Raw genomic sequence first — 14,666 nt, forward strand, 5'->3', positions numbered from 1 at the left:
CTGGTTTTCACAGTGAAAATTTGTTCTCTGTGCAAATCCAGTCAGAGTTTCTGAGCATGTTTGTATGCCCTCCGGCTCCATTCCAACACTCTAAGATTGTGTCAAACTGTGCTGGGCTGGGAAGAGAAGGCATTCAAAGCAGGGGATCATTAGCAGTCAAACTAGGACTTAAGCCAAAATAACGATCGTACTCAAGGAATGAGCTTGGCACACAGTCCTCCTTCCTTTCTTTCCTTTTGCTGCTTTCTCCTCTCTTCAACTTTGATCTTAAAAGACAGAGGAGCTGACGTCTTTGAAAAATGACCTAAAAGCAATAGAGAGTAAGGCAGGCAACAGCAAAAACAGGGACAAGGGGAAGGATTTTAGCACCACAAGGGACTTCGGTATTAACAGGGAAAAGGGTTCAAAGCTGTCAGTGATGCCCAGGGGCCCAAACAGCAGTGAGCAGTCAGGGTACGGAGCAGAGGAGGCTGAAAGAGGAGGAGATGTTGGAGAGGAAAAGGAGGTGTAGAAAATGAGAAGGAGGTAATGTCAGGCACTAACAAAATGTTCCATTTATCTGCTTCCTCTCACTCTGTTGAATGTAAAGATAAACTCACCACGCATCATGTTGTTTTTTTAGCAGATGAATGTGTAACAGTTATGATTTCTGACAGCGTGATATAAATAACTGGCAATTTCCTGGTCTTTATCATGGCTGTATCACAGCAGTGATTGGGCCTATTTCCAGCGCCTGAGAGCTTTTGTACTTGCTGGTTCCTGTCTGCAGGCAGTGAAACTTTCCCTCAGGTTAATGCCACCCTTGTAACTCAGTTTTTCACTGCTTTAAGAAGTATTCAGAGGAGAAAAGAGTGAATACCACACAAATCATAATGTTTATATAAAGTAAGTTTGTTATAATTGTGAAACTATACAGTTCCAATCAGATGTTTGCATATACCCAGCATGGCCATACATTTCTATTCATTTAGGATTTTGAATAATATATTTGCACAATTTTTGTTCGAGGGCGGAATAAATGTACAACCTACAACTTTGATAATGTTTTAAAAGAATAATTGGGTGCAAAAGTTTGAATTTATTGTGGATTTTATGTAGGGTCAATATTATACATAAAGGCTTAAATATATTCAATTCAATTTAAAAATACTTTATTAATCCCAAAGAGAAATTAAATGTTGTTGTAGCTCATATTATACAGGTTTCTTCAAGGAGCCGTTGTAGATGCGAATGGCTGAGATCTGAAGAAGCCTCTGACTGAAAACACGGAAGCCTGAGGATGCTCAGGGTTCTCCGTAATGTTCTTCATTTTATGAAGAATCCTTCATTGCACAATGATCTCCAGAGATTCCAGAGGAGTCTCCAGAACAGGACCAGCTTTGTTTATTAGCTTGTTGAGCTTTTTTAAGTCCTTGGCTCTGATGCTGCTTCCCCAGCAGACGATTGCAGAAGAGATCACCCTCTCCACAACAGACTTATAGAAGATATGGAGCATCTTTCTGCAAACACTGATGGTCCTAAGCTTCCTCAAGAAATACAGTCTGCTCTGAACCCTTCTTGTAGATGACCTTACAGTTGCATCTCCACTTCAGTCTGTTGTCCACTTGAACACCGAGGTCTTTATACATACACCTACTAATATTTAATCAAATAACAAGTTGCACCACAACACACCTTTTATATAATAATACATATATATCGATATATAAGGTATATATTGAGACAACATGTGTTGTGAATCGCCGCTATATAAATAAAACTGAATTGAATTGAATTCAATATCCTGAAACAGGTCTCTTGCACATTTTTGGCTGGACATTTGATTTTTCTTTTCTGACAGAATTGGTAATAAACAGTTACATTCTCTTTTCCCAGACCTGACCAAAGTTTTAGACGTAGCCCACAAATGTTCAAATTGTTGAGTTCAGGGCCTTGGAAACGCCATCCCAGAAGCTTAAGGTTTGCCTCCTTGTTCAATTCCAAAAACAGCTTGAATTTTTGTCTGAGATCATTGTTGGAACAACCAACTCTATCCAGGTTGCTGGTGCAGCTGTTGAATTGAAGAATTTAGAGGTAGTCCTTGTTATTTACATATAGTACATAGTAATGCAGCAGTACAGCTGGAAGCGAAACAGCCAAACAACACGACCCTGCCATCACCATGTGTACAGTTGATGGTGTTCTTTGAAAAGATCACATTGACTCCTCCAAAACATACTTCTTGTTATTGTGACCAGACAACTCAAAATATTTGTCTTCTGACTGTAAAACTTTTCTCCAGAAGGTGTTTATTTTGTCCACGTGGAGAGCGGCAAATTGGAGACGAGCATGAAAGGGTTTATTTTTGGAGCAGAGGCTTCCTTGAATTTGTGGACAGTAACACTGGTCTTCTGCTAGTTTCCACTTCATGCCTGGGTTCCTGGGTTTTTTCTGAACATTTGAACCAATTTTCTGTTATATAAGCACAGTTAGCCATGGTCTTATATAAGAAGACCAAGGTCTTCTTCTAGACCTTGGCAAAGTGCACACATCCACTTAACTTGTGGTTTCTCATAATTGTTGATAGTCTTGAGTTGACTCAAAATAGGCTTTCCCTATAGTTGTGCAAATCATGAATTCTTCTTAGATCTTTACTGAGTTCCATGGACTTTCCCATTGCCGTTAAGTGTTGGTCAGTCCAAATGCTGTTTTTTATGCTGCTAAAGAGAACCTACTAGTTGCAGACAATCATGATCACCAGACCCAGAAGTTAACAGGCCAATGCCTTGGCAAGGTAATGTAAAGTTAAAAGGCATTCTAGAACCTTGAAACCTCTGCTCTAATTAATCCCAAAGGTGTTCAAGGAGGTTGAGGTCAGGACTCTGTTAGGTTTCTCCACACAACCTTGTACACCTGCAGTCATGGAAGAGAATTTAACACCAGAATGAATTGATTTGGTGAAGTGACCCAATACTTTTGGCAATTTAGTGTATGTAAGATGGATCAATGGGTAGGACATGATAGCTTCATGCAGTGTTACACCAGCAAGGACATTTTAAAAAGACCTGTAGAAAATTAGTTGTTTTTAGGTGAGTTTTTTGTGTTTGCTACAATTGTCAAATACTCCATATTTTCATTTAGTCTAGTTGTCATATGTGTGGTTGGGTGGTCGCTCAGCACTGTAAATCTATATATTGTGCTTCATTTATACTTGGTGATGCAGTGCTGCTGTCTGATGTAGTTTTGTTCTGTCTCTTTGTCATGAGCAACAGCCTGAAGGCTGTTTGAGTGAGAGACGAGTTGCAGTGTCTAAACGACTGAACCACGAAGCTGCTCGGACTGGAAAATGGAATAACATACACGCACACATACATCCCTACACATATACACAATTCACTGTTTCCACACAGTCCAGCACACAGACCACCACCCACCCACCAAATTTGTATCTCTAGCTCTCTCCCCAGCTCATTTCATGTCGCGCTGCCTGTGGCTGTGTGCAAATTCACTCACTGTGCAAATGGACAGCAGATCTGCGCTATATAGTTTTATTTGGCCTCATATTCCTGCTGCACGAGAGTCTCTTTGTGCTACTCTCCAGAACGTTTCAGATTAAATTAAAGATCATTCATGCAAACTGATGCACAACAATTTATTTCAGGCTCACTGTCTGTCACTGTTTGGCCTCAGTGTTTTTAAAGCCTGTTTCATCCCCTTGGGTTGGATGGTGTGCAGAAGCTCTGACATTAAGCTTAGTTTGCCTCTTCAGAACATCCCTTTTACATTCAAATGAGGTCCAGCAAGAACCGAGGTCCTCTGTAACTGCTAAAGCAAGCCACTCCCACAGAAATGCACATAGATGGAAATATTATGCGCTGCTTTTTCTAAACAACCATAAGCAATCTGTCTTTATACATTTCAGGGCTGTACACTGAAAAGGCAGTTATAAAAACTGATTGCATCCAATCTTTTCTTCTTCCAGATGCGAAGTACTCATGGCGTGTCTATCTGGCCTGTGGGTTTCGTGGGTGGCCGATCATATGAGCGCCCCCTGGTGTCCGGGGGCAAAGTTGTTGGCTGGTACACTGGCTGGAGACCGGACAGACCCTTTGCCACTGACATGGCAGGTAAGAAGCAAACTGAAGGACTTATCAGACTGTTTTGGTGATGTTTGCTGCCTTCAGATACACTGTGAGAGACACACACAGGTGAGATGTAGCTCTGAACAAAGAACTGTGCCTCCAATCACCATGTGTTCAAGAGAAGAAGAAAGCACACATTCTTGAGTTTTACATAACAGGACAAAAAAACTAATTATTGAATTTTCGATATCTAACTTCAAATGGTCAAAATCTTAAAACAGATTTAACCCAGTCATAATTGTTTAAACAAATGTGAAGCCATACTGGAAAAGCTGTGGGTAAGAACACTATGTCCACATCCAGTGACTTATAGAGTCACCTTTTGCAGCAATAAGTCTCAGTACTCGTTTTCTGTCTGACTCATCTTACTCTCTTACATGGTTCTGGGGCAATTTTGACCCATGCAAATAACACTGCCTTAGTTCATTGAGAGTTTCCTAAAATTCACTTCTGCGCAGCTCTCTTTAGCGTCCCTTGGCAGCTATCATGTTGTTTGCAGTTAGAAGAGGCTTGGAAACATTTTTACCAAGCCACGCAGCATTTGAAATGGCAAACAGACCAGCCTTCAACATCATTGGCCCATAGCTTGCTCTTCTGAGTTCTCGGGACTCATTGACTGAACAGCTTATATCAGATTGAATATTTTGATTTGTTGCCCCACCGTCAAGGAAAAACAGAAACATACATTATTTTGTGCTCTCTCCTTCTGATTGTGCCCACACAAATCACACTGTTTTTCAATGGGCCACTGTTTTTTTTTTCATGGATTAATTTGCCATTAAATGAGATCTGATCATTCCAATTAAATGTTCCAACAGTTACTCCCCCACAGGGGAGCTGTTGCATAGCTGGATTTTTAGGTTTTTAGTCTGCTGCAGGATTCAAGAGCTTCGTTTGATAGAACGGTACTGATAAGTGACGGACTAAACAGTTTCCGGATACCAGATTATAAAAAATGCCACTCTTAGTTAACACACCTGGTGACATATATCTCTTGTATTAGAGTTTTCTGGTAACGTAGTATTTAGTAATATTCCATCAAACATTGAAATGATTAGAAAATATTTCAGCTTTTAATAAATTTTAAACTAATTATGATGTACTGCTCAGCACCATTAGCAGATGGTGTAGCAGAAAAACAAACAATAGTTTTGTTACTGAAATTACTGGATTCCTCACAGAATTTACATTTTACATTTCAGAGTAGCACATATACGACTGTCTGATACTCAGCGTTAAACTGTTTGCAAGGGAAATTTTAATCCATAAATGGATTTGTAGTTAAAAAATTGACTTAGGATTGGTTATTCACAATGTTGAACATATGCATTTCATTTCCCACCAAAACAGGACTTCAAATTTGGTGGAGGAACCTTTGTTGGCATGCACGGCAGCAGTGGGCACAGCTACCCAAAAAGCCAACCTTTTTGTTAACTAACCCATATTCCACTAATTAATGTATTAGCTTTTGTAACACTGAACTGTTACACAGATAAATAAATTAGCAGAAGCTAACATTAACTGCTAACCGCTAACCGCTAACGGCTACTGTCACTTCTTAATCTATGGGGTAAGATAACTGTCAAAATGTATGCGTCAGTGTCAACCCCTGTTAAACAAGAACAAAAAGAGGAAGTGGGTCTTCTGCTGTAATATTCTGCAGTATGTTTAAAATGTATCCTTAATCCTGAATCCTGAAATGATCCTGAATGCTTTAAATCAGTCATGCAGTCAGATTGGTCCTTTATGTTATTTAGTGACCTCACCCCAGTGCATTATGGGATGTGCATGGCGGGAAATGAGACGTCTGCGGTTGAGTTGATGTAATGACTGCCAATGTTGTTACTAAAAGTTAAAACTTCAAACATCGGGACCCTTTGTGCATACCAGAACTAGTTTAAAGCACAAAGAAAGACAATGATTTTTTAAAATCTTTTTGGAAACGGGTTCATATCCCTTCCTAGATTGCTGAGCAGCAACAGTTGCTTTTTAAGATTGAGGTATTCTTGCAGCATTTTGTTAACACACACCAGCAAACAGTCCAGCAGACTGCCAGAGGTGGTCCCACTTAAATTCTTTGTTAAAAGTAACAACAGAGTTTGTGGTTTTTCACATATTTTCCTTTTTGGCCTAATCGTCCTCACTAAAAGCATTTTTTGACAGTTTCATGTGTATTATAAATTTTTTTTTAAAATATGTCAAAGAAAGAAAAAGCCAATTTAGGGGCAATAAAAAGAGGATATAATTTTATTTATTGGCTTGACTGATTACCTAGTGGTGTTAAATTGCATTTTTTATTTTCCTTGCAGTCCTGTCAATCTTGTTTGTTTTTCCCCACAAATAAAAACAAATAGAGAGTGTAGCCAACTTTCATATTGGAAGAATTTTAATCAAACTCCTTGTGCTGACGTTACACACAGTTTTTATAAAACTTTATTAATTGTGTTGATGATTAAAGGAAAAAACAGAACAAACACACCAATCAATCTGTTTGCACCTCCTCTGTAAAAATCCAATCAGCATCCACACCCCTTTTGACCTTAGAGAAGGTAATTCAACACAGAGCAAATAATAACGGCGCATCTGTCACCTCTCAGTATTTCTCTTAACCCATTTAATCTGGGTTTATGCTTTTGCAGGAGATGGGTTTTGTTGAAAAAACAGAGTTAAAAATGTAGGGACATGACAGTGCGGCAGAGGTGGATTCAGGTGCCTTTTATGTGGTTTATGTGTTTCCAAACACGCATGCATGCAAGCACATGTTTGCCCTTGGGATTAGTTTACATGAGACCTCAGCATCAGGAGCAAGTCTCCGTTTCTCTCTCCACCAGCACGGCCCAAGATCCTATCCCTCCATCCACTTTTAAATCATCCCTAATCTCCACACAGACACGCTAACACTTGCTGTAATTGAGGCCCTTTATTTTACACTGCTTTGTGTAATTACATAATCAATTTGCTATGCAAAGATTTACTGCTGCAGATGTATTAAGATTTACCTTGTTTTTATTTTGCCCTTTAAATTCTGCAAAGACGACAATGGCTGCGCAGAGCAAACAGCCCAAACTTTATTTACTCCTACATTATTATTCATTGCATACAATGGGGTGTCTGCAGAGCGCTCAGCGAGTGCCAGTCCGTGTCTTAATAGTATTGTGTTATACAACGCTGCATTGTTAGCCGACCACTAAAGCCTCCCATCTACTGCTCTGTCTCATTTATCCAGACACAATGGAGCCGGCACAATTAGGGTGTGGAGTACTATTCACCCCAGGCTGTGTGTGCTTCTCTGACTGTGCACACACACACACACACACAGTAGAAGAGACACTAATACACACCTGCCGTCAATAGAATTGTGACAAGAGGAGTGGACTGATTTTTCCAGGATGCAGACATGAATATGCAGAATACATACAGTTAAATAAAAGCTTATTTTACTGCTGAATATGAAAGCATGTGTGAAGGTGGAGTAAAAACAAAGCACTGGCTGTTTGTGGGAACAGGCACTGCAACACAAAGAAGCGTGTACCTCTGTTGAAGTGGTACTTGTGCCTTGGGAGTGCTTTTAGGGATGGGGACATGAAAGTGTTTAACCCCGAGTAACCCCAGTGTTTACATCCCGATCCAGGGATGGTGAGACGGCAGGAGCAGAGAGCACGCCGGAGACTCAGTGTGCAGACTGTTATCGTACAAGAATTGACTAGGTGCAGAACTTAACAGAAAAACAACTTACATAGGACAAAATCACACGTCCAACAGTTTCAGCCCTTTGGATTTTTGGGTGAGATTCAGTTAAAGCAAAAAAAAGTAGTTGGCAAAAGTGTTCTTGCAGAAACTAGGGCCAATTATCATGCAGCCATGGTAAAAAGAAAATACACCCTCTTTCTATTGTAGTATTTTACGTAACAAGATTTTATTTAAAAATGAACTATTCTTCACCAGATTCTGAAATTATTTAAATCTAACCTCAAGTGTTCAAAAACAAACAAGTGATTCCACACAGTTATTATTTTGTAAATAACATTTAAGCCAAAATAGTAAAGCTGTGTGATAAACTATGCCCACCTGCGCTGCTTCCATGGGGCTTAAAGATGCAGTCAGATTCTGCTAATCAAATACTATGGATTAACTCATCATCATCATTCTAACCACCTCTAGAAAAACGGTACTTTTGGCAATTTGCTTTCCTGGACCATACGGACATGTGTTAACACAATGCCAGGATGGAAAGACAACAGCAATATGATGTAATTTGAGTCTGTCATTCTACTGAGAGAAAGATTCAGAAGTGGAAAATGTATATGATTTCTTCTAATCTTTTCAAGAACAGATTTCCAGACAAATTCACCCCAAGGCCAGGCTAATCAATGCTTAAAGAAATTGCAAAAACCCCCATAGCTCCCTGTGAGACTAAAGGCCACTGTTAGCAGGTTGAATGTCAAAGTTCTTGACAGAACAAATAAAAAAAGACTTAAGAAGTCTGGCTTGTTTGGGAGGGTTGAAGTATTCCTCCACCATGATGTGAGAGACTGTTGAAGTAATACAGACAAAACGTATTGAGAGTTTTGCTGCTAAACCTGGTACTACAAGATAAATAATTTGGTGCAGTAAGTGTTCTGACTGGCTTTCTCTTTACTCAGTAATTAATGGCAGTGTGGAATCTATTGTGTGCTTTTGTACACTTAAGAATAAATCTAATAAAATCTTTTTACTATAACTGCATATAATCCCCAAAGCCCATATTAGACTAAAACGAAAGCTGATAAGGCCAGAAGTCCTGCATCTTGCATTAGTTTGGGGTTTTGTCTCTTAATTGCTGTGGGTTTGTTTTCACTTGCCTCCAGTGTGAGGCCAGCATCTTTTCTCAGAGCAAGCTGTTGTTTTCTGTGACTGCTCTGATGGTGTTTAATTGAAAATCATTGATTTTTTCAGCTGGGCCATAGTGTTGAGACAGTGACTACTTTTAGTGACCATCACATCAGGAGAAATCCTTACCCTGGAACTTCTGCTAATTGTACAAATGCTGGAGAACATTTCAGGGTTTGTTTGTCTGTCCTTGGTCATGGTTGTATGGTATTTTATACTAGAAAGTGAACATAGCATCAGGAAAGCAAACACAGAACTGTTGTTCAGTGTGATAGGATCTATTGTCAACCTGTTGTCAGCAAGGTCAGTCATTGCTTGACTTAGGTCATTTTTTATTAAAAAAGGACTGGTGGGGCACTGGGGAAGTCTCCATCCCAGTCCTCTGTCTTTACTTTTTTGCTGGGACATATTATGGAGGTGTTCAAAAGCCTTCAACTTCTCACTTAATTTCTTACCTCCCATTAAGTCTATGGCCTACATGAGCTTTTTTCAGAATTGGCACTTCAAATCTAGTCACTACCAGGTAAATTCAAGTGAGACTGTGCAGTTATGATTAACACACCACCACTGTGTGAAAGTGCATTAAAGCTTAGGCTTATTTAACATTACATTAACATTATACGTTCATAATCCATATGTTTTTATTCTTTATTAAAAAAAAGGTTCATCATAAGATGCTTCAACACAATAATCATTATAGATAGATAGATAGATAGATAGATAGATAGATAGATAGATAGATAGATAGATAGATAGATAGATAGATAGATAGATAGATAGATAGATAGATAGATAGATAGATAGATAGATAGATAGATAGATAGATAGATAGATAGATAGATAGATAGATAGATAGATAGATAGATAGATAGATAGATAGATAGATAGATAGATAGAGAGAGAGAGAGAGAGAGAGAGAGAGAGACAGACAGACAGACAGACAGACAGACAGACAGACAGACAGACAGACAGACAGACAGACAGACAGACAGACAGACAGACAGACAGACAGACAGACAGACAGACAGACAGACAGACAGACAGACAGACAGACAGACAGACGTTTGTCTGTCTTTTCTTTTCTTCGGGTAAAGCAAGCAAGATATTTAACAATAAGGCCGAAGTTACTGACAAGAATTTAAAGAAAACAGATAAGAAATGGCAATTTGTGTCTAGTCTGTTGGATACTACTTACACTCAGTATTTACCAGCTGGGCACATTGAAAAACAGTGTGGTGAGTTTTTCTAAAGTCCAGTTTTTTTTTTTAGTTGGTCGTGTTATGCTGAATAAATTAGCTCTTTTGTATTTTACATCAGCTTCTAAACTGAAAATGTACCACAACGCAATGACTAAAAGCAGGTAGAGGAGACAGAAATGAAGACTGTTCTGTTGCTGTGCATGTAAATCTGGAGGATAACTGTGAGATCAGCCAGATCACTGAGGCCTGATCAGAAAGTAAAGCTTACTAGGATGTGCCAGGAAATATTATTACCATGACGATCACTTTACGGGTTCTTAAACATTCTTGTAATCCATAAGATGAAGTGGTATTCATACTCCTTGAATGTTTTTACATTTTGTCATGTTACAACCACAATTTATTTTTGCTGTTAGACCAAAACATTGAAAAGCACAAATGTGATAATTTCACTAAAAATCTGAAAAGTGTGGTGTGTTCATCTTTTGGGGTATGTCCCTTCCAGTTTTGCACTTCTAGAGAATGAAATTTATTTTCTGCAATCTAGATAAAACTCAGTCAGATTGAAGGGAGAGTGTCTGTTGACATCAGTTATAAAGTCTTGCAACAGTTTATGAACTGGATTTAGGTCTGAACTTTGACTGGGCCATTCTAACACATTGATATGCTTTGATCTAAACTGGTTTCGTTGTACCTCTGGCTGTATGTTAAGGGTCATTGTCCCGCTGTCTATGGCAGCCCCTAACAGGTGTTCTTCCAGCATTGGCCTGTATTTAGCTCATTAGTCTTCTTATCAACTCTTACAAGGTTCTCTCTCTCTCTCTGCTAAAGACATAGCTCTGATTCTGCCACCAACATGTTTCATGTAGGAATAGTATCTCCAGGTTGATGCATAGTATTTTTATAGTTTTCTGCCAAATCATGTAGGCCACAAAATTGAGTTATGTCCTTGTCTGACCTGGGTACCTTCTTCAACATGTCTGTTGTGCCCCTTACATAGATTGTTGTAAACTGTAAAGAGAATCTCTACAGATAATTTTAAACAGTGGGTTAGCTTCTTCTTACTCTTCCTAAAAGGCTATTCTTCTGGAGCGTGCAACCTCTAGTTGTCACCCAATTTCTGAACTTGAGCTGTGGATCCCTGCAGCTCCTCCAAAGTCTTTTGACCTATGAGGCCTTCACAGAACATTTGTTTTATACTGAATTTAAATCATACACAGATGGTTTATTTAGGGACATCAGAGTGAAAGGGGCTGAAATCAAATGCTTCACACAATTTTAACATTTTTGGGAGGGAAAATATATGAAAACCACTTGATGTTTTCCTCCTACTTCACAATTATGTAGTACTTTTAGTTGGTCTAACACATAAAATTCCAATAAAATACACTGAAATCTTTGGTTGTAATGTAACAAATTGTGAAAAAGGTTCAAAGGGGAATGACACAACCCCCATAGATATATAATTTTACCCCTTTTAATAACCATGTGCTGGTAAATACTGATCCTAAAACAGAATAATGTTTTATGCAGAGGTAGGCCTTCTTCTAAAATGTATTACAATATTTTATTTTTATGTCAAAAGGTATTAAAATATCAGTCTTTTTGGGTCCTATGGGTCAGATGGTGTTGGTCCAGTAATATGATAGGGAAGTTGCTTCAGTGTCTTGTTTGCTCACATGTTTTCAGATTAGCAGGGATTTGTTTCACAGCAGCTGCTTGCAGGTAAGAAGATGTTTATCTTGTAATTGCCCTCATATCTATTTGCTCCACTTGAGCTGCATCATATATCTCTTTGAAGAACCTGCAGTATTACACGCAGAGCTTTACAACCCTAAGACCAGCATGGCCTAATAACTCTTTGGGTGTTACATAAGTTTCCATGTTTGGATTTGTGTAGCTGGTGTCTAGGAGGGGGAATTTAGGCCATAAAATCTAACTTGTTAAGCTGTTTTGCTGATAAAATAACATCAAAAGGGGCACCAAGTCAAGTAATATTGGTCAGAAAAAATAGAACTCAGTAATCAATAACTATGTTTGAATAAATAATCGCTTTTTTTCTCTTTGCTGAAAATGTGTGGCTGTTAGGGACTGAAAAAATAATTTAACTATTTGGTTTTAAGTTTCATGGACTTACAGTTTAGATATTTTGGTGTTTTTCTGCAATTCTGCTTAGCTGAGGAGGAGAAAACACTGTTATGATGTGCAAGGACTTTACAAAAGTAAAGGCCTATTTTTTCTCTTTAGTTAATTTTGTAATTCTTGAGTGGCAGTTAAGTACCACTCAATGCTCAAGAGACTGAAAATAGTTATTTTTCCCTTTGCCTGACTGGTGATCAGCAAGGGAAATACAAAATAAACAATTTTTTCCTTTTCATTAAAAGCACATAAAACTCAAAACCCAAAAGTCAGATCTACCAGGAACCAGCATGCTCAATCAGTCCTCCCTTTGTCAAGGCTTGACCAGTAGCCGCTCCCCAGCAAACCCAACCCAACCCATTGCCCTGCAACACCCCACCCCCTCCTGGCCTGGTTCCAAGAAGGTGCTCCAGTTTTGCTATTCTGGGTGAGGTATGCAAATAACTGTGGTCGTCCTTCGTCAAGAACTTTGAATATCTCAGCCTGACACCTTCCCTGTTGACATTTGCAAGGGAGACCCTACGAGGGACTGAAGCCCTGAACTACATACAGCCAGGATCATACCGGTATACAAATCCCTCCATCACGTTAAGGTGACGATCTTACCACTACCAGGTTCTTGTATAAGCTTCAGTATCATCTTATTGCTATAAATATTCAGTCTATTTACCATTTATCAAAACTGTACCTTAAAAGCCTTAGTTTTCCCATCAGCTCTCTGTCAGCTTAGGCCTTTCATTTTAAACTCACCAGGTGGCTGACTGCATAGCTTTAAAGAAGTCCTTTGGGGTTTACTGTAAACAAATGTTGCTTCTGTTCACATCTAACAAGCTTTATGATGCATTGTGCGCATCCTCCGCCTGAAAAATGGATTTAATCACTCTTCTTCCTTATGAACCAAAGCTAATACTTCTTCGGCACCGGAAATCTTATTCATTTATTATCTTCTATTTGTCCTTCTGCTGTTCTTCTAGGGGTTCACCACAGTGCATCATCTGCCTCCATCTCCCCTTTGTTAAAAGTGTAATAGTTTCAAAATGTTTTAACATGTGCTGTCAAACTGAAATATTTTACTCTACAGACCGATGTATTTCCTACATATTCTAGTCTAAGACTGCTATTACATCTCAACATCTTTCTCAGGTGAACACACACTCACCGGCCGCTTTATTAGGTACACCTTGCTGGTACCAGATTGGAAACTCCTTTGCCTTCAGAACTGCCTTAATTCTTTGGGGCACAGATTCAACAAGGTGTCAGAAATATTCCTTTGGTGATTTTGGTCCACAATGATATGATAGCATCACACAGTTGCTGCAGATTTCTTAACTCCACAATCGTATGATGGATGCTTCACATCATAAAGGTGTTCTGTTGGACTGAGATCTGGTGAATATGAACAGGGAAATCATTGACATATTCAAGGAACCAGTTTGAGATAGATTAACATTTGATATATTATTCTACTAATGGCATCCATCAAAAGATGGGTACAATGTGGCCATAAGGGGATGGACAACAACACTCAGGTAGGCTGTGGCATTTAAACAATTCCCAGTTGCTACTAAAGAGCCAACAGGATACCAGAAAATATCGCCTCTCATTACACCAGCAGCAGCAGCTAGAAGTGTTGATATAAGGCAGGATGGATCCATGCCAAATTCTGACCCTACCACCTGATTGTTGCGACTGAAATAGCGAGTTGTCAGTCTTGGCAACATTTTTCCAATCTGTTACCATCCCACTTTGTTGAGGATGTGTCAAATGTAATGTTAGTTTCCTGCTCTTAGCTGCAGGAGCGGCTCCCGATGTGGTTGTCTGATGCTGGAAACACAACATCTTAACCAAAACATGAAAACTATGTCAGGATGGTCCTAAGAAGCAAAACATCACAGTGCCAAATGTTTGATGGAGGATAAATAGTTAAAAAAAACAATTGAAACTGTAACATGTGCTTCTGTATTACAATGGGGTGTCCATTTAGACCTGTTTAATCCCCACTCAGATTATTTTTAATATCTCTTCAGTGTGGAGAACAGTCTTTGTTCTGGTTAAACTGGGGAAAAGATATTTAAAAGTGAAGCATCACATGTGAAATTATGACATTAGGCCTCCGGGTTAGCCGACACATCTGATGTGTGAAGGACGAGTGTACATGTCAGCTCGTGCTAATACTTCCAAGGTTACGTTAGCCAGTGGATGTGGCCTAATTTTGGCTTTTCTCTTCCATTTGTTTCCTTTAACTGCAACTCTAATCTCACAATTTATTTCCTATGTACTTCAGATGTATTCCTGATGGTGTCTGATGATTTCTCCCCAGATATTTCCATGCCAGCTG

The 14,666-nt window shown here is 39.1% G+C and overlaps 1 protein-coding gene across 1 annotated transcript in view; it reads left to right on the forward strand.

Moving 5' to 3' along the window:
• b3gat2 (beta-1,3-glucuronyltransferase 2 (glucuronosyltransferase S)) overlaps positions 1-14,666 on the forward strand; it is a 61,483-nt gene that overhangs the window by 35,820 nt on the left and 10,997 nt on the right. The window contains exon 2 of the mRNA XM_047351537.1: positions 3,962-4,106. Within this exon, the coding sequence (XP_047207493.1) occupies positions 3,962-4,106 (145 nt within the window). The remainder of the gene's footprint in view (positions 1-3,961; positions 4,107-14,666) is intronic.

This window comes from Girardinichthys multiradiatus, chromosome 22, assembly GCF_021462225.1.
Source record: "Girardinichthys multiradiatus isolate DD_20200921_A chromosome 22, DD_fGirMul_XY1, whole genome shotgun sequence".
NCBI classification, from domain to species: Eukaryota; Metazoa; Chordata; class Actinopteri; order Cyprinodontiformes; family Goodeidae; genus Girardinichthys; species Girardinichthys multiradiatus.